This window comes from Delphinus delphis, chromosome 1 (assembly GCF_949987515.2).
Source record: "Delphinus delphis chromosome 1, mDelDel1.2, whole genome shotgun sequence".
In the NCBI taxonomy this organism is placed as follows: domain Eukaryota; kingdom Metazoa; phylum Chordata; class Mammalia; order Artiodactyla; family Delphinidae; genus Delphinus; species Delphinus delphis.
In genome coordinates, this window is record NC_082683.1 from 32,976,550 (window position 1) to 33,000,391 (window position 23,842).

General features: G+C 38.9%; 1 protein-coding gene across 10 annotated transcripts in view; it reads right to left on the minus strand.

Annotated features, from left to right (window-relative positions):
• SCMH1 (Scm polycomb group protein homolog 1) overlaps positions 1-23,842 on the minus strand; it is a 189,473-nt gene that overhangs the window by 33,600 nt on the left and 132,031 nt on the right. For all 10 annotated transcript variants that reach the window (XM_060020361.1, XM_060020371.1, XM_060020401.1 and 7 more), the window contains 2 exons: positions 8,293-8,525; positions 4,346-4,472 (listed from right to left, as the gene is read on the minus strand). In XM_060020361.1, coding sequence (XP_059876344.1) covers positions 4,346-4,472; positions 8,293-8,525 — 360 coding nt within the window. The remainder of the gene's footprint in view (positions 1-4,345; positions 4,473-8,292; positions 8,526-23,842) is intronic.

Here is a 23,842-nt window from a genome sequence, read left to right on the forward strand (position 1 = left end):
AACCTTCTGCTCTGTGAAAGCCAATGTCAAGAGAGTGAGAAGATAAGCTACAGATTGGGAGAAATTATTTGCAAAAGACAGATCTGATAAAGGACTGTTATCCAAATACACAAAGAACTCTTAAAACTCAGCAATAAGAAAACAAACAACCTGATTAAAATATGTGCCAAAGTTGTTAATAGACACCTCACCAAAGAAGATACACAACTGGAAAATAAGTATATGAAAAGATGCTCTACTCTACATGTCATTAGAGATATGCAAATTAAAACAACAATGAAATACTACTATACACCTATTTGTTCTGGCCCAAATCCAGAACACTGACACCATCAAATGCTGGCGAGAATGTGGAGCAACAAATGAACGCTCATTCACTGCTGGTTGGAACGCAAAATGATATAGCCACTTTGAAGGCAGTTTGACAATTTCTTACATAACCAAATATACTCTTACTATGTGATCCAGAAATCGCGTTCCTTGGTATTTACCCAAAGGAAGTGAAAACTTATGTTTTCACTAAAACCTGCACATGAATGTTTATAGCAGCGTAATTCATAGTTGCCAAAACTTGGAAACAACCAAGATGTCCTTCAGTAGGTGAACGGATAAACTATTGGTATAGCCAGACAATGGTATGTTGTTATTTAGCACTAAAAAAAAAAAAAAAAAAAGAACTATCAAGCCATGAAAAGGCACAGAGGAAATTTAAATGTATATTGCTAAGTGAAAAGGCCAATCTGAAAAGACTACATACTGAATGATTTCAACTTTATGACATTCTGGAAAAGGCAAAATTATAAAGACAGTAAAAAGGTCACTAGTTGCCAGAGATTAGTGGGGAGGAAAGAATGAATAGGCAGAGCAAAAAGGATTTTTAGGGCAGTTAAATTATTTTGTAGGATCCTATCATGGTGGATACATGTCATTATATATTTGTCAAAATCCATAGAAAGTATAACACCAAGAGAGAACTCTAAGGTAAACTATGGACCTTGGGTGATAATGATGTGTCAGTGCAGGTTCATCAATTGAAACAAACATACTGCTCTGGTGGGGGATGTTGGTAATGGAGAAGGCCATGCATGTGTGGGAGCAGGGGGTATACGGGAAAGCTCTGTACCTCCTGTACTTAAAAAAAACAGTCTAGTAAAAAGTTCAGAAAACAAAAAAGAGTTCTTCATAGCCGATGCAAACATCCAAGAGTGGGTAAGCAGAGTGTAAGGTTTTCCTAAATGTATGTGACCAAATTCCTAAATGTATATAAAATCCCTTTATGCAGAGCATTTTGCAGGACTGGTTTTCTACCAAATACCCTTTGGAAAATGCCACTAGAGTAATAAATAATGACACTTTTACAAGCAAAATGCCAGGAACAAGAAACTCAATACAAAGTTTAGAGGACAGAGTTGAGGAAAGCTTGAAGAAAGTTGAGCAAAAAGACAAAGAGAATAGGAATAAGAATAAAGAGGGTCAAGAATATAGAGGACGACTTCAGGAGGTTCAATATCTGAATAACATGTATGCCAGGAACAGTGAATAGAGAAAAAGTGGGAGAAAATCATTGATGAACTTAAGAAAGTTTCAAGAAATCAAATAATGGAATAGGCACACTATGTGTCCACATGGTAGGTAAAAATACATCCTAGGTGAAATTTCAGAATAATGGGGATGAAGAGAAGCTTCAAAGGGAATAAACAGGTTTCACACAAAACGAAAGATATAAATTTAAGAAAGATTACATGGGAAAATAAAGATGTGGGAAGGAGCAAACTGGGGATAACACAAAAGAGAGGTGAAGAGGTTGTCAAGGAACTCAGAAGGCTCCAGCAGAGATTTCTTTTAGAGTTTGAAATGGATAGAATATAAAACGTGCTTGAACATAAAGAGAGATGTATATGGCAGTAAGAGAGTTTAAGGCTGAGTTAATAAGTATATAGCAAAATAAACACATAACAAAGAAATCAAGATTGACTCTAAAACAAAATTTTGTACAATAAAGGAAAAGTAATCATAGTACTCTACAGTTCAACTGAGAATAGCCTATAACAAGTTACAATACAAATGAATGAATTTCAATCTAATTACAATTATAATATCATAGTATTAAGATACACAAGCATGTGTGGGTGGGTTAACGGGTAAGGAGATGAAGAGTTAAATCCTGGGTTGCCAAAAAAAAAAATGAAAAGGAAGAGTTAAAGTGTGTTGTCAGTTGAAAATGCCTCAAGCTAAAAAAAAGAAAAAAAAAGCAATATAAACATTCCACTTACATATATGGAGATAAATAAAAGAATCAGCTAAATTAAAAGTGATTGCCTTTGGTGAGAAGTAAATGACAGGGGTATAGAGGGGACTGTTCGTCTTGTTTTTGTAATAATTCTTGTAGGCCTATTGTTCCTTTAGGCTATTAGCATGTATATAGCTCTGATCAAAATAACTCTTAAAAAGTGTTGTGCAGTTAAAAGAACCCCAAAAGGTTGGTAATAAAGGATATAGTGTAGCACACAGCTTTCAATCTATGATGCTTTTAAAAAAAATTAATTAATTTTTGGCTGCATTGGGTCTTTGTGGCTGCACGTGGGCTTTCTCTAGTTGCGGTGAGCAGGGACTACTTTTCATTGCAGTGCATGGGCTTCTCATTGCAGTGGCTTTTCTTGCTGCGGGGCAAAGGGTTCTAGGCGCGCAGGCTCAGTAGTTGTGGCGCACGGGATTAGTTGCTCCCCAGCATGTGGGATCTTCCCGGACCAGGGCTCGAACCCATGTCCCCTGCCTTTGCAGGCAGATTCTTAACCACTGCGCCACCAGGGAAGTCCCTATAATAGCTTTTATTATTAACATTTGAAGGGTCTATAAAGGTAACTTGGACTAATCGTATCGTTGTATAGGTGTGGAAACTGAGGCTCAGAAAAGGAAGTGACATCAAGGTCACACAGAAAGAGCAAAGGTCCAACTGGGGTGGTGAAACAGCGATCAGTCAGGACTGCGATAGCCTGGCCAAGAACAGGAAACAGGGATACAAAGTCAAGCTGCCACTTTTCCTAGGCTATGAGATTCAGACCAAGGGAGGGATTGTCAGCTTCGAGACTGCCAGAAGAGATGGTCTACATCATTTAAACCGAAAAGTGAGGCACAGTCATGAAGCTCCCACTGCTATGAATCTTCTAGATTTTGTTAAAAAGGCATCCAGGCACCTAAGTGATATTTAGAAGGATATGGAGTAAACCAAGCAGGTATGCAGGCACCTAGGGGGCGTGTCATGAGGCTGAAAAATGTAATCAGTATCTTCACCAAGGTGTTCATCTATCTTTACTTCCTCTTCCATGGAGCTTAGGGTCAAAGCTCCTAAGCTTTGTTCACTAATCTAATGCCACTTTTGGACTAAGCAAACCCAGTAACTAGCTGGGGCTAGATGCATAAGATACATTTGGAGAAATCACATGATCGTACCCTGACTAGAGCTGGACATAAATGCCACTGCAGGCTCTGTTGTTTTCCAAAGGTTATTTGGGGAGGAAACTATAGCTGGCCTTCCCTTCAAGTGCTAACATTCTAGGATTTGGGTGGAGACAAATTCAACTCCTAAGAAAAAGACTACCCTAACTTCCATGGGGATCATTCCAATTGCTTAGATTTCCCTAAGAAGATGGAGTATCTGCAGAGTAACAAAAGTAAGGTTTCACATATGTATCTTAATTTAGACATAAAAAATGAGTATTGTTCTTTTTAGTTACCCCACAGGGAGGCTGTATATCTATGTTTATCTATTCTAAAGGGGTAGCTCTTTTAGAGTTACCTCCATATATAGTTTACGAAATGGGAACAGATACACACAACCAGGTGGTTACGCACCCACTTTAGTTACCAGATTTTGCTTTGAATCAAACGAGCACTGAAATACTTTCACAGCACCAAGATTTGCCACCATCAATGACATTAAAAAAAAAAAACAGAGCAGTGTCATACATATATGAGTGGTGGCAGAATTATTATTGTGCTGGAAGGGTTCTGGAAGGGATCACTAAAGAGGGAGCACCCCAAACTGGAAAGGATGGGTATAATTATAAACTGGGCCAGGAAGCTCCTGGTGCTGGCCCCATGTCCACCCCACCCCCGTGCCCCAGATCCCCAACGCTGAGTTCACAGAACATCTACCCAAGTTTCTTTGATTGTTTTGACAGAATGGAGGTTTCTCTGAAGTTATTTCAAAGTTAAAAAAATTTCTTTTTAAGATTCTGTTTAGATTTATAAATGGATAGGGGGCTAATTATCGGTACAGTAAAAGAGAAAATATAGACACTGGGGCCTGGGGCTTGTTGCAGCTAATACTGTGATCTGCTCTTACCTGTGGGGGCCTGCATGGCTGAGCTGGGGATGGTGGCAGCATCTTGGGGTACAGTGCTGGTATCCGGTTCAGGGGTGCTGGTTGTTGGTGAGGTGGGTGGTGGGTTCAGCAAAGTCCGAGGTTTCCTCTGTCAAAATGGATGGGGAAAAGTTTCTACCCATGATAGGTAACTTGTCTTCTCATTCCTCTATTCTTAGTACTTAATTCACGCATGAAACTGAAATACATTTGTGGATGGGACTGTTTTAATCTTTTTTTTTTTTTACAGTTGATATATAGTTGATTTACAATGTTGTGTTAGTTTCTGGTGTACAGCAAAGTGATTCAGTTATATACTTATATATGTGTATTCTTTTTCAGTTTCTTTTCCATTACAGGTTATTACAAGATATTGAATATAGTTCCCTGTGCTATACAGTAGGACCCTGTTGTTTACCTATCTTATATATAGTCGTGTGTATCTGGTAATCTCAAGCTCCTAATTTACCTCTCCCTGCACTTCCCCCTTTGGTAACCATAAGTTTGTTTTCTATGTCTGTGTGTCTGTTTCCTAAAAGTGTTACAACTAAGTTCATTTGTAACATTTTTTCAGATTCCACCTATAAGTGATATCATATGATATATATTTTTTTCCACACAGCGTCTTGCCCAAAGCTGCAAATACAGTAGATGTTTAATAAATATGTATAAGATTCTGGGTTTCTGTATAGCCACAGCTTAATTCACTATCTTTTCTACTGTATTCAATATTATCATCTGAAGTCCAGGTTCTTTATTAGTTAGACAGAAAAAAGCAAAAAAAAAGGAAAAAAAATGCTGTGGCTTAAGTCAACTTTGATATTAGTTTGTTTCCCTCTGTTGAAAAATGGAAACCTCCCTTCCCCTAACTCCACAAACTACTTTCCCCTGCCTACCTCTTCAGCTTATTACCTGTCATTTCTTATCTTAAACCTTATACTCCAGTAATCTCTAACTATAGTAGTTCTCTCAAAACCTGCAGTTTTACCTGGTCCTTGCCTTGACAATAATAAACCATCCCTTTTGCCTGGAATACCCTTTCTTTTTTTTTTTTTCCTTATAAATATGTTTATCCAGGAAGCTTTTCTGGATAAGCTTTACTGTCTCTTTTGTGCTATTTCTGTACTTTGTATTGTTGCATTTATCACAGTGTATTGTCAATATATATTTACATACTGGTGTCCCCTATTAGCCTGGCGCTCCTTGAGGGTCTGATTCTGTTTACCATTCCTACATGGTACTCGGCATATGATAAGTGTCAATAAATGTCTTTCAATGAAGCATACAGTATAGAATACCAATAATGGGGGAAGTAATAAAAATGATTTGAGAAGAATCTAGTATCTCCTCTATGCTGGTCCAGGCAGTCTCTGGGGGAGAGAGATCTCAGAAGGATTTTTCCAAGAAGCAGTTTTCTAAAAGCCTTTCTGAATGCAAGGAAAACATAACCATTTCTGAGATCCAGAAATCCCTTCCTACTGAATGTCACATGTAGGGTCCACTGTGGGAGCTGTATAAACCTGACTGACTTCTAGGATGGCCCTGCTTGTGAAAGCAATCATGCAAACTCTTACAGAACATTCAACACACACACAGGATATGGATGTTTCCTCTCATTTTTTGATATTGCCACAAGTAAAAATCCAAATAAGCAATGAGTCAGGGAAGAAAGGAAATACCAGTTCAACTTCATTGAGTTGGTGGTAGGACTTCATGGGGTCCCTGAAGAAACAAACCTGGTGAGTTAGGTTCCCAAATATTGTAGAAAAAAGCAGAAAGATGTAAAGCTTTATTACTATTTGAGATAGGTGCATTTACATGTATTATATCTATTCATATATTAACGCAACTCCATTTTACTGGTGAGAAAACTGGGGCTCATGGCCGTACTCAAAGCTTTCCCAAAGTCACACAGGTGGTAACAATTGGAGATGAGATATAAATCTAAGTTTGTCTGGCCTCAAAGTCTATGCTCTTGTCACAAGACCACTTTGCTTCAAAAATGAACATGAGGGTTATATCATGGGTTAAGTAAAGGCATATACACTTACAGGAATAGGCAAAAGGACAGGAAAGGGAATTAGGGAGTCAAATGCCATGCCATGAAGTACAGTATTAGATGAGAATTACTGCTACCAGGAGGACTGGAAAGAAAGAGGACTTGGGCTACTATGTTAGGACTTCCTGAGAAAGCAGAGCTGAGGCAATCAGAGAATCATAGTTCTTAGGTTTTGAAGGATCTTAAAGGTTACTTAATCCAACTATCCATCTAACACTTCTACTTTCCACTCCTTGAAAACATCCCTCCCAGTAGTCACCTGGTACCTGATGAAATACCTCTAGTGATGGGAGATCACTACTTGCATTTTGAAATAGATTTAACTGTTCCTTTTATGTTGAGACAAAGTCTGTCTGCTTGAGTTTCTGCTCATTGGTTGTGGTTCTGTCTTTGGAACCTCAGAGACAAGTTTTCTCTGTTTTTAATCTGTCAAGGTGCCTTCACATCGTCAAAAGCATGACTTCCCTGGCCTTGGAATCTTTAGAGCCTTCAGCCTCTCCTCCACAACATGAGAATGAGAAGACCGTAATGGACACAAAAATGAACCCCTGGGTTTGGGGTTAGTGGTAATAGATCAGGAGCATTATGTGTTACATAGAAGGATTAGGATGTGACATCAAGAATTCAAAACCAATAAATAAGAGATAATCTCAACTGGAACATCATCGCTAAAATCCATCCATCCATCCATCCATGCATGCATACATCCATCCATCTTGCATATACCGAACATTTCCCAAGAGATTGGGATATAGGGCACTGCAGAAGAAAAAGAGAAAAAAAGACTAGATTCCTGACCTTGAAGAGCTTATATTCGAGAAGGACTGAGGTCAGCTGGAGCTAATAAACAAAACAAACCCACCCACCCAACCAAACCTAGGGAGGAACTTATGAAATTAGAAAGGAATGCCTAGGGAGAACTGGGTATCATTTCTAAACTGGAACTCAGGTAGTCTAGTTTGGGAGGGAGTTGCAGAGAAATTCCCTGATAGCTAAGAAGTGAGTGGAGAAAGAAGGTGATGCCAAAGGAAGCCCTAGAGAAGCAGCTGAGTAGGTTTCATATCAATGGTTTCCCTAGGGAAGATACACATGGAGAACTGGTCATGACTAAAAGGTGATACTTTCAGTAACAGTGCTCAGTGAAGCTCGACCAAGCAGTCTTTTCCTACACCAGAGGTAAGTGTTAACCTCCCTCAGGAAATGTGAGAGAGTGAATGTGTGGTAGGGCAGCAGTGACCTTAGAACTAGAAGATCTGGAGACCCATCTCTGTAGCCTTTGCCACTTATTAGCTATGTGACCATAGCGAAGTCATTTCACATCTTTAAGTCTCAACTTATTTGACTATTTAATAACATTAACACTACTCATCTCCAAGGGTTTTGTGAAGATCATGTGATATATAGTGGTGTCAGGTGCAGAGCCTGATACTTAGTAAATATTCAATAATTTTCTTTCTTTCTTCTTCTTTTCTTTTTTTTTTTTTTTAAAGAAGGTACAGGGACAGAAAAATAAATACATTTACAGAGTCACTTTTCTCTTTCTGTTCACATACCTGGGCATCCACTCTGGGTAGGTTAAAAACAATTAGGAGCAGGGCCTTCCATCTATGGAAGATATTAGACCAGAATTCCCATGAATGTAACTTACAAAGTAAAAATTTGTTTCTTATCCATACGATCTTATCTGCAACATTACCAACTCCCAGGTAAGTAGCTAACGTAGGGATGACAATATAGGAGATTCTTCTTAAAAGCATATACAAGGGGGAGAACAGGGCCAGACACATCCCTTTCTAAGATGGATGGATATGGATGAGTTACCCCTTCATAACCATTTATCCCGTGCTGGCAAACCCACATTTTTACCTACCTTACTGCCAGGTTTGGGACCCCTCTTCTTTGGGAATTTCAAAGGTTCGGCTGACTTGGATGGGGTAGAGATGGGATGGGGAATTAGGGGCTTGGGTGTCCGGCCCCGCTTCTTTCCTGGTTTACGCCCCCTCTGCCCTGGTTGAGGCTCCAAGGCAGTTTTGGTGTTGCTGTGGATGCCAGGCTTCTCAGTGTTCGCCTCGGATGCAGGATAGGGATTCTTTGGAATCACAACTGCAAGAAAAAGACTCATTCTAACACCCCCTCTTCCCACTTGCATTCCCATCCCAGCCAGAGGGAAAAAAAGACTTGCTACTTCTGCTTGGATAGTTTTATCCCAGGAAGCTAGTTTCTTGGCATCTGACCTAAATGGTAGAAAATCTCAGAGGAGAACTGAATTTTGATCGGCCAGAATTGGAAGTTTTAATTATTTCTGGCAGATGCAGAAAAAATTAAACTGTTCTCCCCAAGGAATCTAGTTAAAGCATATAAACACAGGCTCAGAGATGGAATGGATCTCACCTACAATCTTCTCCTGCTAAGAATGAAGATCTGAGGCCCAGAAGAGGAAATGATGCCTTCCCTAGGTTATACAGTGAGTTGGGATAAGGACTTATGTTTTGAAACTGGGCCCTGACAACCAAATCAGGGATTTTCTATATCAATCTACTTAAAGTTTTAGTGTGATTATTGCAGCGAGGAGTAGTGAAACACATGGAAATATATACATTTGATTGCATATTTCCTTACCTTAAAAATCTTTGCTCCATATTACCTTTAAGGTAAAGTCCAAATTCTTTACTCTGATATCCAAAGACTTTTGTGACTCTGCCCCTGCCTTGCTCTCCAGTTATGTCTGATGTCATTTCCTATCACCCACCCCCATGTTCTAGCTCCTCTGTTTTCTGAACACCAATTCGTTCATATATGTTGAGTTCTCTATTCTTCCTGGTCAGACATACATTAGTACTCAGTTTTCAACACTCAGCTCCAGGGCCACCTCCTTACTGAGGCCTTGTCTGACTATGTCCCAACTCCATCAGTATTCCACTTACTCCAAAACATTCTGTAGACACCTATGTTAGAGTACTTTCAGTTTTACTCCAATCATTCTTCTTCTCCTTAATTGAGAATTTTTCATGGTAAGGGGTATCTAATTCATTCCACAAAGTTATTAAGCGCTTACTACAGGCTATGCACTAATCTAAGCACTGGGGTAGAACAGTGAACATAACATAGTTTCCATTCTCATGGAACTTACCTCCTAGTCGGGGGAGACAGAAAATAGGCAAGTAAGTATACAGTATAATGTTAGGTAAGCGCTATGATTAAAACTAAAGCAAGGTAAGGAGACAGAGGGGTGAGGAAAGTCCTCTTTGAGGAGGTGACGTTTGCACAGAGCTCCCAAATGAAATAAAGGCAAAGCCTTATGAAGATCTGAGGAAGATCCAAGTAGAGGGTATATAACAAATGCAAAGATTCTGAGATGGAAACATGTTAACGTGTTTGAGAAATGGAAAGGAGGTCAGTATAGCTGGAATTGAGTGAGCGAAGGGGAGAGTGGTGGGAGATAAGGTTAGAAAGGGAGTAGTAATAAGATTGTGTGGGATTTTGTAGGCCATGAAAACGAATCCAAACTTATTTTAAGTCTAAAGGGAAGCCACTGGAGGGTTCTGAGCAGGGTGTGACTGGGTGTACTTAAAAGGAGCACTCTGGCTGTTCTGGGAGGGGACAAGAATAGAACTAGGGAGACAAGTTAATAAACTAATTACAGTGGGTAGGTAGAAGATGGTATTTCTTGTGCTTCCAGGTAGGATGTTATAGATCATGACAATGTAACATTGCTGATGCAGCAACTAGAAAAAGTCAGATAAATTATCTTTAAAAGACATTGCATTGTTGTAAAAATCGTGAGGATTAGATGAACTGGAATTCCAGACCTGGGTGGAGAGGGCTCCTGGAGTAGCTGACACTGTTTACTTTCCTGAGGACATCTGCCAAATTTGGGCATGAACCGACAGTCAGGCTTGGCCTGTGCAGAGGAGCTCCACTGGAGGAAAGAAAAATCAGAGAGGCTCTGTGACAGATTGGAACTTGAGGAGTTCCATCTGTGTGGCCAGTTTTTCCCAAGGGACATTTGCTGAGTTCTGAGCCTGCACACTGGAGTTGCAAAGCTAGGCTGAGAGCTTCTAAAAAGGCAGAGTGAAAACTGCTATAATCTTGTGATTTCAGGAGACAAGGTTCCACTAGAAGGAGGAGGTCTACCTCTAGCACAGCTGATCTCCTCTTCAAGATAAATGCCATATTTTGAAATTGTAAGGACTGAAGGGTCAAAGAACCAAGCCCCAAACCTCTCAAGGGTAGGACAATCTCTTGCAGTTTTTCAGGACTATGAAGATGGAGACCCATTAGGTTCTCAGTCGAGAGCCCAAGAGGGACCAGGTGCAAGGAACACGGATATGAACCATAGGTACAATTCAGATCTGAACTAGCTCAATCCATGATTAGACTGAGGGGATCAGGCCCTTATCCTATTAGCCTAAAGGAAAGAGGAAAGGAAGAATTCTTTCTGATGGAAAATATCAGCTGGAGTCTCAACAGTTCTTTTATATAAAATATCCAGTGTGTGTGCATGCGTGTGCGTGCGTGTATGTATATACACATGACATAAAAAGAGGCAGAACAATGTGACTGGTAATCAAGAAAAATACAGACAATAGAAGACTCATGTATGATCCAGATAATGAAGCAGACTTTAAGATAACCATAATTAATATGGTTTTAAAAAGTAGAGGAAAAGATGAACAAAATGTAAGAAAAGATAAGTAATACTCACAGAAAACTGGAACCTATATAAAAAATTAAATGGACACACTAGAATAAAAGATACAATATTAAAAATTAAGAACTCATTGGATAGATTTAAGGGCAGACAAGACCCAGCAGAAGAATTACTGAATTTGAAGAAAAATCAATAGAAAACATGCAAAATGAAGCAAAAATATGGAAAAAACAGGTTAGAGCAATAGAGACACGTGGACACAGTCAGTAGATCCAAAATATGAGTAACTATAATCCCAGTGAGAGAAGACAGAGAGAATGAGGTAAAAGCAATATTTGAAGACTAATGAAAAAAGAGCTCAGCAATCCACAAGCAGCAAAAATACAAAAAAAAAAACACCCCAAAATATACCAAAACACATCACTGTTAAATGGCTGAAAATAAAATACATAAAATACAAGTGAAATGAAAGACAAAGATAAATTTTTAAAAGCAGTTAGAGAGAAAAGGATTACTCTTACAGAAGCAATTGACTTTTTAATAGAAACTATGAAAGTAAGAAGCAAGAGTTTTTTGTTTTTTTTTTTTTTGAGATACGCAGGCCTCTCACTGTTGTGGCCTCTCCCGTTGCAGAGCACAGGCTCCGGATGCGCAGGCTCAGTGGCCATGGCTCACAGGCCTAGCCACTCCACAGCATGTGGGATCTTCCTGGACCGGGGCATGAACCCGTGTCCCCTGCATCGGCAGGTGGACTCTCAACCACTGCGCCACCAGGGAAGCCCAGAAGTGATAGTTTTAAATGATAGTTTTCAAGGGACAAAATATATAAATTGCCAACCTAGAGTTCTATGCTTAGTGAAAATATCCTTCAAAAATGAAGGTGAAATAGTATGGAAACAATCTAAGTGTCTGTCAACAGATGAACAGATAAAGAAGATGTGGTGTATATATGTGTATATATATATATATATATGTGGTATATATATATGTGGTATATATATATGTGGTATATATATATTGATATATATTGATAGATATATATATATTCCATATATATATAGAAAAGAATACTACTCAGCCATAAAAAAGTGAAATTTTTGCCATTTGCAGCAACATGGATAGACCTGGAGAGCATTATGCTACGTGAAATAAGTCAGACAGAGAAAGACAAATACTGTATGATATCACTTATATGTGGAATCTAAAAAATACAACAACCTAGTGAATGAAACAAAAAAAGAAGCAGACTCACAGATATAGAGAACAAACTAGTGATTACCAGTAAGGCAGGGGAGGGGCAATATAGGGGTAGGGGGAAGAAACAGGGTTACAATGCAATTATAAAAAATCATCTGTGTGAAACTTTTGAAAATTGTAAAGCACTACAGAATTTAAAGAATCTTTCATTCAATTAAAATTTTTTAATAAAATGAAGGTGAAATAACTGTTTCAGAAAAATCAAAGCTGAGAGAATTTGTCACTAACAGACCTAAACTACAGGAAATAAAAATGAAGTTCTTCAGGATGAAGGAAAGTAATCACAGATGGAAAAAATACAACTGCAGGAAGGAAGGAAGAGCATAAGAAAGGGTAAATATGTGGATAGATACAAGAGAATACTGACAATTTAGAAAAAGAATTTTAAAAATGGCTTGTAGGGTTTATAATATACGTATAGTTGACCCCTGAAAAACAAGGGTTTGAACTGTGTGTATCCATTTGTATGCAGACTTTTTTCAACAAACATGTACTACAGTACTGCATGATCCACCGTTGGTTAAATCCATAGATGTGGAACCACGGATAAGCAGGGCTGACTGTGAAGTTACATACAGATTTGACTGTACAAGGGGGTGGTGCCCCTAATCTGCGCATCGTTCAAAGGTCAACTGTATTAGTAAATTATATGAAAGCAATAGCAGAAAGGATGGAAGTGGGAGGGTAAATGGAGCCAAAATTTGCTAAGAACTTCGCATTATTTGGGGAGTGGCTAGAGTGCTTATTTAAGATTAACTTTAATAAGTCCAGGATGTATAATTCTAACTAGTTAAAAAATTATAACAAGAATGTATCACTAAAAGCTAGGGAGAGAGGAATGGAATAATAAAACACACTCGATTAATCCAAAAGAAGGCAAGAAAGGAGGAACAAAGAAATGAGGGAGAACTTAGGCAAAGAGAAAACAAAAAGCAAAATGCAAAATGGTAGACTTAAACCCAAATAAATAATTACATTAAATACAAATGGTTTGAATAAAACAATAAGAAAAAATTAACATACAAGACCAAAGCCCCACCCCTCACCGAACCCAATTATATCTGTTTATAAGATGATATTGAAATAAGAAAACTTAAAATATGATGACACAGGAAGATAAAAACGAACAGATGGAAAAATATACACCCTGTGAACATTAACCAAAGAAAGTGCAAGTGGCTATATTAATATCAGACAAGACAGTCCTAATACAAGAAGTATGACTAGACTAAAAGGGACATTTCCTCAAGAGAAAACAGTCAATTCATATCACCAAAATGAAAAGGCAGTCTACTGAATGGGAGAAGATATTTGCAAATGATATATCCAATAAGGGGTTAACATCCAAAATATACAAATAACTCATACAATTCAACATCAAAAAAACAACCGGGGCTTCCCTGGTGGTGCAGTGGTTGAGAATCTGCCTGCCAATACAGGGGACATGGGTTCGAGCCCTGGTCTGCGAAGATCCCACACGCCGCGGAGCAACTAGGCCTGAGCCACAATTACTGAGCCTGCGCATCTGGAGCCTGTGCTCCGCAACAAGAGAGGCCGCGATAGTGAGAGGCCCGCGCACCGCGATGAAGAGTGGCCCCCACTTGCCGCAAGTAGAGAAAGCCCTCGCACAGAAACGAAGACCCAACACAGCCATAAATAAATAAATAAATAAAAATTAAAAAATAACAAAAAATAACCCAATTAACAAATGGGTAGAGGACCTGAATAGATATTTTTCCAAAGAAATATCACATGGAAAGATGCTCAACATCACTAATCATCAGGGCAATGCAAATCAAAACCACAATGAGATACCACCCACATTTGTCAGAATGGCTATTACCCATAAGAGGACAAATAACAGGTGTTGGCAAGGACGTGGAGAAAAGAGAACCCTCATTCACTGTTGGTGGGAATGTAAATTGGTGCAGCCATTATGGAAAACAGCATGGAGGTTCTTCAAAAAATTAAAAATAGAACTGCCATATGATCCAGTAATTTCACTTCTGGGTATTTACCCAAAGAAAACAACAACACTAATTCTAAAGGCATGTGCACACCAATGTTCACTGTTATTATTGTTTACAGTAGACACAATATGGAAGCAACCTAAGTCCTCTGACAGATGAATGGCTTAAGAAAATGTGGTATATACGTGCAATGGAATATTTACTCAGCCATAAAAAAAAAATGAAATCTTGCCATGTGTGACAACATGGATGAATCTAGAAGGTATTATGCTAAGTGAAATAAATCAGAGAAAGACAAATACTGTACGATCTCACTTATATATGGAATTTAAACAAAACAAACAAAAGAAAACAAAAACAGACTCATAGATGCAGACAGCAAACTAGTGACTGAGAGATGGGAGGGCAGCGGAGGGTGTGGCAAAACAGGTGAAGGGGCTTAAGAGGCACAAAACCTCAGTTATAAAATAAGCCACGGGGATGTCACGCACGCATAAGAAATATGGTCAATAATGCTGTAATAACTTTGTATGGGGAAAGATGGTGGCTAGACTTATCATGGTCATTGTTTCCTAATGTCTGCAAATGTTAAATCACCACGTAGTTCACCTGAAATTAACATAATATTATACATCAACTATATTTCAATTAAAAAAAACTCCAGTTAAAGTGGAAATGAAATGAATTAAAATTACTTATAAATAAATGATAATTATAGCAAAAAATAGTCAATTCAAAAGGAAGCTATAATAACCTTAAATTTATATGTACCTAATAATACAAAATATAAAAGCAAAAGTTTAAATAAGTAAAAGCAGAAACAGAAAAATCCATAATTATGCAGTGGATATTTTAACACATTTCTCTCAGTAATTGATAAGTCAAGTATGTGAAAAACAATCAAGAAGGGTAGAAAATATTTGATAACACAATTAAACAACTAATAACATAAATAACTAATTAACATAGATAACCAAATAACAAATTAACCAACCAATGTAATCGACACATATAGGACACATTTTTATCAATAAAATGTTATATGGTTAGTAGTTTTCCAACTACAGTCTGGGAATCTCTGGGGGTTCTTGAAATCCTTTTGAAGGTCTAGGAGATGAAAATTATTTTCATGATGCTAAAACATTATTTGCATTTTTCATTCTCATTCTCTCACAGTAGAGTTTTCAGGATGCTACAAGTGTGATATCACTCTGACAGCTAATGGAATGCGTGCCTGTATATTCTTATGTCTTAAAAAGTTCTAAGTTTTAATTTATAATATAGTGATATAGATAACCCACAAAATGAAAGCTCTTTTGGGTTAAGGATATAAAGGTTTCCTGATACCAAAAGGTTTGAGAACCACTGATCTATAATTATATTATATCACTTCCTTGCCCTTCTTTTTCCAACACATTTGCCTAGAAAAAACTCCAATCCAACTCTCTACCTGTTCCACACTTAGGACTGAGTAACTGAACATGCCAAATGTTTAACCTGATTAGTATAAACCCCAAGACTGCCCCATATACCTCCAGTAACAAACACGGAATCTGAGCTGAGCAGTGAGGAAAGTGATTTACTTTGGAATTCCTAGCGTCACATGGTAAGGTGCTGAGATCTTAGTTGGTACCCAGCACATGTCTGTATAATAAGGAAGTCAACAGATGTAAAAGAAGAACTGAACAGGGCTTTAATTGGCTTTCTGAGTGTCAGAAAACAGTTTTTCTTCTTTTTTCCCTTAAGGCTAGAAATAAAAGTCCATGACACCAACTGGCAAAGGGGTTGCTCTCTCTGGCCTGAAAGATACAGACAGAAGAAACGAACCAATTATATTTAACAGTTCTGAAAAATCAGGGCATGCTGTTCATGTATGAGTAGCCAGCAGCGAGATTAAGCTTCATACTAATTTAAAAGCTTCTTAATAATGGATTTCTTAAGCTATCCTGAGGGATTCCAGGATTTTGAAGTTTTCCCTATCAGGAAGCCCTGTCCTGCCACATTCTAACTTAATTATCCTAGTTGGAAAAAAATTGAGTTGATGTCAGGGGACCAGGGATCTAATTCTAGTTCTGTCCCTTATGGTGTGACATTGAGTTTGTCATTTAAACACAATCTTTTCTTATTTTTCCACATACAAATAATTAAGTAATTTAATGTCTGTCCTACTTCAGAGAAAGATGAGAGATGGGAATATTCTCCAACACATTTTGATGCTACTAAGGTTGACGGAATTACTCTCTTAACCAACAATACTTAGACAAAATTCTCGTACACTTGTAATTTCATGTGGCCTTCATAATCTTGTGAAGGCAGACATTATCCTCTCCTTTGACAAGTAAGGAAAGCAAGCCTCAGAGAAGTTAAGAGTGGCAGAGCCAGGCATGATTCTAGTCTTAGGGGTCTTCTCTGCACACATTCTCTCATGTAGCTGAGGAGGAAGGAAGCAATCTCTCTTCCTTCCGGAGCCCAGGAAGTGGCAATTCAAATTATATTAATTAATTTGACCACATCAGTAAATTTCAGCTAAATTTTTCATTGAAAATTTAGAAAATGCTAAGTGTCAAGGCTTGCCAATTATCTAAGGTGAAAAAACCCAACATGATTCTTGTCCTGGAGGAGCACAATCTTGAGATGGTTAGGAGTAGATCTTTACACAATTAATCACAATTCATTGGGTATGGACTGGGATAGGGAAGATGAACCTGGAACACACTGGTCAGAAAACAATGATGGGGCCATGTCAAAAGGACACATGAGACAACTTCAAGGGGCTTCCACTGGCTACATCTGGGGCAATTTGAGCATCAAAACAAATAATGACAGTAAGAAATTGTTACTGAATAAAATAAGAATCAAGAGTCCATAATTATGTAACTAAATGAATAAATTAAAAAAATAGAGAAGGAAAAACTCTTGCTTACAGTAGAACCCCAACTAACAAATGTAGAAGAAATGAGGGAATTATAAAATAGCCATTTGGGCAATAACTGATTCAAGCAGCACCCATCAATGGATGCTAAAACTATTAGGTGAAAGTCTGAGGAGAAACAGGATATTTATAGTCTCAGAGTATTTACCTGAGAGTATTTTCCTTTGTAACTAATTACAAAGGAATGAAGTGAAGAAACTTGGTAGATACTATGTGAACCAAGTAATCAAAGTTACTATCTGCAGTTAGGATAAATGATATGTATCTCCAAATACAATGCTTTCAGAACACTATCACTTGTAGAGCCTTCCTGTCAAAAATGTATATCCTGAATCTAATCATGAGGTAACATCAGACAAACCCAAATTGAGAACCAGTCTATAGAATAACTGGACAAATATTTATAAAGAAATATTAAGGTCATGAAAGACAAGGAAGAATGACAGAAAACAGTTCCAGATGAATGGAGACTAAAGAGACATGACAAGTACAACTCATGATCCAGAATTTTCTTTTCCTGAAAGGATATTATTGGGACAATTGGCAAAATATGAATAAGGTTTATTGATTAGCTACTGGTACTATACTGACTTTAATTTTCTGGTTTTAGTAACTAGAAGGGCTGTAGATTAGCTCTTAATACTATATCAATATTAATTTTCTGATTTTAACACTAGCACTATGTCTAGAGAAAAGTATGCCCTTGTTTTCAGAAAACATACACTAAAGTCTTTAATAGTAAAGGGACATTATGTATGCAAGTCATTGCCAAATGGTTCAGAAAAAATATGTATTATGTATTGAGAGAGACTAATAATGCAAATGTGATAAAATGTTAATAATTGGAGAATCTTGGTGAAGGGTATATGGCAATTCTTTGTACCACTGCTGCAATTTTTCTGTAAAGCTGAAATCATGTCAAATTAAAAAATTCCAGAAAAGATTCAAAATGTATACACACATAGGGTTATAAGAACCTGAAGGAGGGAGTGGCTAACTGCCAGGGAAGGACAGGGAGCAAAGGAGACAGGCAAGAGAGACTTGTCAGGTATGATTTCAAATTAAGTGACATTTTAACTTTTTTTTTTTTTCGGCTGCGCCATGTGGCTTGTAAAGTCTCAGTTCCCCGAGGAGGGACTGAACCTGGGCCATGGCAGTGGAAGCCTGGAATCCTAACACTAGGCCACCAGTGAACTCCCTTAACTAATCTTTGAAGAATGAATGGTTCTTGCATTAGGAAAGGGCAAGGGTGGAGGGTGAGTAGGGTACTTCAGACAGAGGAGACAGTATGTAGAAAGGCATGGAACTAAAAAAGCATGGTTATATGAGGACTTGTGGGTACTTCTATGTGCCTTAAGTCCACAGAAGTGAAACAGATGCTGGAGCCAGCTTGAGAAGAGTCCACGTGACATTTAAGGAACTTTCCAGCTCTAATACATAAAGACTCTGCCAACAGACAAACGGTAGGTACCATGACTCTACATGTGGCAAAGGTAATGATGAGGTTCACTCTAAAGGCAGAAGCTCATCTAAGTTAGGGTAGTAGCACATAAAGATGTGTATAACTGATCTCCCCTCCTTGATAAACCTGTTCTGACACATGAGCATATGTGTATCTCTAATCTTATTTCCTTGGACATTATAATGATCAATAATGTCACTAAAAGGCAGACAGAAACTGTTAAGACTGAGAATGGAGAAAGGAAGTAGTGTACAAATGGGTGTCCCTTGATGATAGTTCCTTTAAGCAAAATTACTCCAACATTTATTGAGCACCTACTATGAAAGTGGTGCCATACTATCTGCAATGGCAGTATGGACAATAATTATCGCTAATAAAATTTACTAGGGTGCATAAATAGTAGTATATACTGGCAGTAAAAACAATGAGCTTTTTTTTTTTTTTGCGGTACGCGGGCCTCTCCCTGTTGTGGCCTCTCCCGTTGCGGAGCACAGGCTCCGGACGCGCAGGCTCAGTGGCCATGGCTCACGGGCCCAGCTGCTCCACGGCATGTGGGATCTTCCCGGACCGGGGCACGAACCCGTGTCCCCTGCAGTGGCAGGCGGACTCTCAACCACTGCGCCACCAGGGAAGCCCAAACAATGAGCTTTGAAGTCTTTCCTATGAAGCATATATTATCTTTACTTAACTGATGAGGCAACTTCAACTGAGTAACTTGGCCAAGGTCCCATAAGTAATGAGGCAGGTCTAAAACTTAAATCCAGAATGTCTAACTCTAAAGTCCTTGCTCTTTTCATCATATTAAGATTCCCTTTTACTAACTCAAGATCCATTCTTTCACTTACTTGTTCATTCATTACTCCAACAAACATTCTAAATTGAGAATACATTATGTGGTAGGCTCTGTAGTATAATCCAGGAATATAAATAAATAAAAAGGTAATTTCAATGAATGATAAGTGCTATGAAGAAAGTAAAACAGCAGTGTGATAGCCAGTGACTGAGGGATGGTCAAGAAAGGCTCTTTGAGAGGTGACATTTGAACTGACTGGCACGACAAAAAGGCATTGGGCATGTGAGGATCTAGGGCAGAGTGCTCCAGGAAGAGGAGACAGCAGGTGTAAAGGTCCCAAGAAAATAATGAAATTGACTTGTTTAAGAAACAAAGAGACCAGAGAGACTGAAGCAGGGTGAAGAGAGGAAATAATGGCATAAGATGAAGTCATAAAAATAGGTGGGGTCAGAATAAACGAGTCTAGAATTCGACAGAAAGGTCAAGGGTAGAGATATAATTTTGGTAGTAATTAGCATATAGACAGTAATATAAAGACATGGGACTGACTGAAATCATTTGGGAGGAGACAGAGCATATAGAGGAGTACAGGAGAGGGCCTAGGACTGAGCCCTGGAACACTCCAACAACTAGGGGCTAAAAAGTGGGGGAACTCAAGCCAAAGGAGACTGAGAAGGCATACTTAGTGAGACAGGAGTTGAAAATATACAGAGTGTAACATCCCAGAAACGAAGAGAAGGTAGTGTTTCAGGAAGGAGAGACTGATCAACTGTGCTGGAAGTTACGGAGAGACTGGGCAAAATGAGGGCAGAGCAGGCTTTGTCAACATGGAGGTCGCCGTGTTCTTCCTAAGGGCAGTTTCTCTGGAACAGTGGGGCCTGAAGAGCAATTGGAGAGTGCTAAGGAGTGAATGGAAGATGGAAATAGAAATAGTGACTATAGGCCAGGTTTTTTTTTTTTTTAAGTTTTACTGCATGGAATGGCCCTCCAACGATGTCCACACACTAATCTCTGGAGCTTGTAAATACGTTACTTACATGGCAAAAGGGATTTTACAGATGTAATTAAGGTTGAACTCTTAAAATAGGGAGATTATCATAGATTATTCAAGTAGGCTCAGTCTAATCACGCGTGAATCTTTACAAACCAAGAACCTTCTCTAGCTGGAAGCCTGAGAGAAGCAGAAGCAGGAGAGCAGAGAGATTCAAAGTGTGAGAAGGACTCAACCTACTCTTACTGGCTTTGCAGATGAAAGAGGCCACAAGCCAGGGAATGTGAGCAGCCTCTAGAAGTTGAGTATCCCCTGGCGAACAGCCAGCAAGAACATGGAGACCCAAGCCTACAATGGCATGGAACTGAATCCTCCACCAACCTGAGTGAGCCTGAAAGTGATTCTTCCTCAGAGCCTCCAGATAAAAGCTCAGGCTGGCTAACACCTTGATTTTGTCCCTGTAAAACTAGAACAGAGAAACGAATGATCTCACTCAGACTTCTGAGCTACAGAACTGATAAGTCTGTGTTGTTTTAAGCCACTAGGTTTGTTGTCACTTGCTACAGCAACAACAGGAAATTAATACACTATGAAATTCCAGAGACATGGGGCATTAGCTGGAAGAGAGATGCAAAGTCAAGGGAGAATTTTATCTTATTTTTTATTTATTTATTTGCGGTAGGCGGGCCTCTCACTGTTGTGGCCTCCCCCGTCGCGGAGCACAGGCTCCGGACGCGCAGGCTCAGCGGCCTTGGCTCACGGGCCCAGCCGCTCTGCGGCATGTTAGATCCTCCCGGACCGGGGCACGAACCCGTGTCCCCTGCATCGGCAGGCGGACTCTCAACCACTGCACCACCAGGGAAGCCCATCAAGGGAGAATTTTAAAAGACTGGAGATAGAACATGTTTGTATGCTGATGAGGATGTTTCAGAAAGGAGAGGTTTGAGGAGGAAACTAGTGAGACAGATGAAAGAGAGGCAAGAGAGGATGAAATCAAGAGAAAATGTGGAGGGGCTGGCCTTTGATAGGAGCAGGGACTTTTCATCTACTATAATAACAAGGCCGGCACCATAAACTGTGCCATAGCCTCTCTATGCTGTTCTCCAGAACCTGCCTCTGGGCAATCAATGGCGATACTGGACCCTTCCCTTTGAATGTGTTCTGTTGGCCCCTTAAGTGCAATCCATTCAAATCCAAAGACCTGTTTGGAACATGGATGTGGGTGTGCACCTGATATTTTTTTAGAGCTTTCCTCACAGTTAATCATTCCAATTTAACCTGGGTCGATGGCTAATGCTTGTGCTTTGGAGTCATAAAGACTTGGATTTAAATCTCAGCTCTACCATATACTACTTGCATGACACTGGGAAAGTCACAAACTCTCTGGGCATTAAAAAAAAATTGGGATTAATAATATTTACCCCAACACTGTAAGAAGCAGAATAATGTAAACTATCTTGCACAGTGCCTATCACATAGTAGATGCTCAGTAAATGGTAACTACCATAATTATTCTCCTACTCAGCCTGTTCTTTTATATGTTAGCAGTTCTCTTTTATGGTGCAAAAATATTGGCAAACAATATTGATGGATAGAGTCTAGTAAAAGACTGGCATGATTCAAAAGTCAGACTTAGTGAAACGTTCATGGGCTTTGGAATCAGAACAACCTGTTTTCCATCTTCAGTCTGCCACCTGCAAGTGGTATGATTTTGTATAAATCATTTAACATTTCTGAGCCTACTGTCTCCTGGAAAATGGAGGTAATTTCATTCACAGTGTTTTCTGAAAATTACATGGGAAGTTACAGTAAAGTGCCCAAGACATATGAGCTCCACAACCAGTGTTTATTTCCTTCAGTTCTCTTAACCCTCAGAGCAATTAGACAAACATACACATGTTCTCATTAAATTTCTCTTGAGGTCTTGGACTTTTGATGAAATAAAGTTGTTTTTTAAAAAAATTGCAAGCATTTCCTCTAGAAGAAAAGTGACAGCAGAGGTAGATAAAGAATTCAGGTCTCTTGATCCCTTGTCCAATACTCTTTCCCCACTCATGCAGGAGCATTCTCACTCAGACAAACACACTCTTTCCATCAGTATATTGGGTCTACATCTACTCTACTGCTTATTGTTTGACCTCTCAGTTCTGCCTGTTTCTTTTCAAACTCTTAGCTATTCCAAGTTTAATTTGCAGGATGGCCTCATGAATCTATTAGTATTTTGGCTATATACTACACTAACATAACTTCACATCTTGGGGGACTAGGAGGGGAAGCTGTTCATTCTCTAATTACTTTCACTACTCTTAAGTCTTGTCTTTCCAACTAGTTATATAATTTAACCAGAGCATACTTTTTTAGTGCTAGGAGTACCATATCCATTTCAAACCTGCCATAGCAGGTCTGCTGGACCCATACTAGTAGAGCAATGTCTGGAAAACATTTTCTGGGCTTCCTCCATGTGTTTTATATGTTCCTTGCAATTTGTCATTAGCCCTTGGTGGTTCTCATTTCTAACTGACTTTGGGTTCTAGGCTTTGCTGATGCTTGATTCCTGTACTTGGCTTGCTCTGTGATCTACTCTCCAACACCTGGCTTTGGTGAGCAGCCTAGGGTTCCTAGGATCTGATCTCGGCTTGTATTTTGCTTTCAGCTATACCACTCTTTTGTCTATCTTGATATCCCAAAGGGACCCTATGCCCAAAGTTACACAGCATATATCTCAGCACCAAAGTTCTGCCAAGCACGTATTAGTAGTTCATGAAAACATATCAAATTGGTGGTGGTGGGAAGGAAGAAGAGAAGGTGTGTGTGTTAAAATGTGTAAAGTCAATGTGTGAAGTCAGCCCAAAGGTGGTCTGGAAACAGGGAAGCTAATCACAAATACTTTCCTGAGGAATAAGACATAAGGAATGAAAGCTTATAGCTGTTTCCATGGAAACATATGACAGCTCTCTCTGGCACTAAATAACCAGCAACAAATTAAATACAGCCAAGTATATTTGAGGAAAAGACCAAGAGACTTGGGGTCTTAGGAAAAATTATACATAAAGCCAGTCTTCTGGAAGATTCCCAAACCAAAAGATGAGAAGAAATCAGGGAAGGAAAGAATAAAATAAACCCCTAACATTCACATCCCAATGAACTGTGGTACAGTAAAAAGAACAGTGGCCCAGGATATAGCAAACATAATTCTGTTTCTGAAACGAAACTCTTATATCATTTTGGCAAATTTCTCTGTGCTCCATTTTTATGGTCTGCCATTCCTTCAACATGTATCTCTTCAAAATAATAAGGATACTATTCTATATAACCATAATAAACCTGTCATACTAAGCTATAAATATTTCTGTACCCTCCCCCA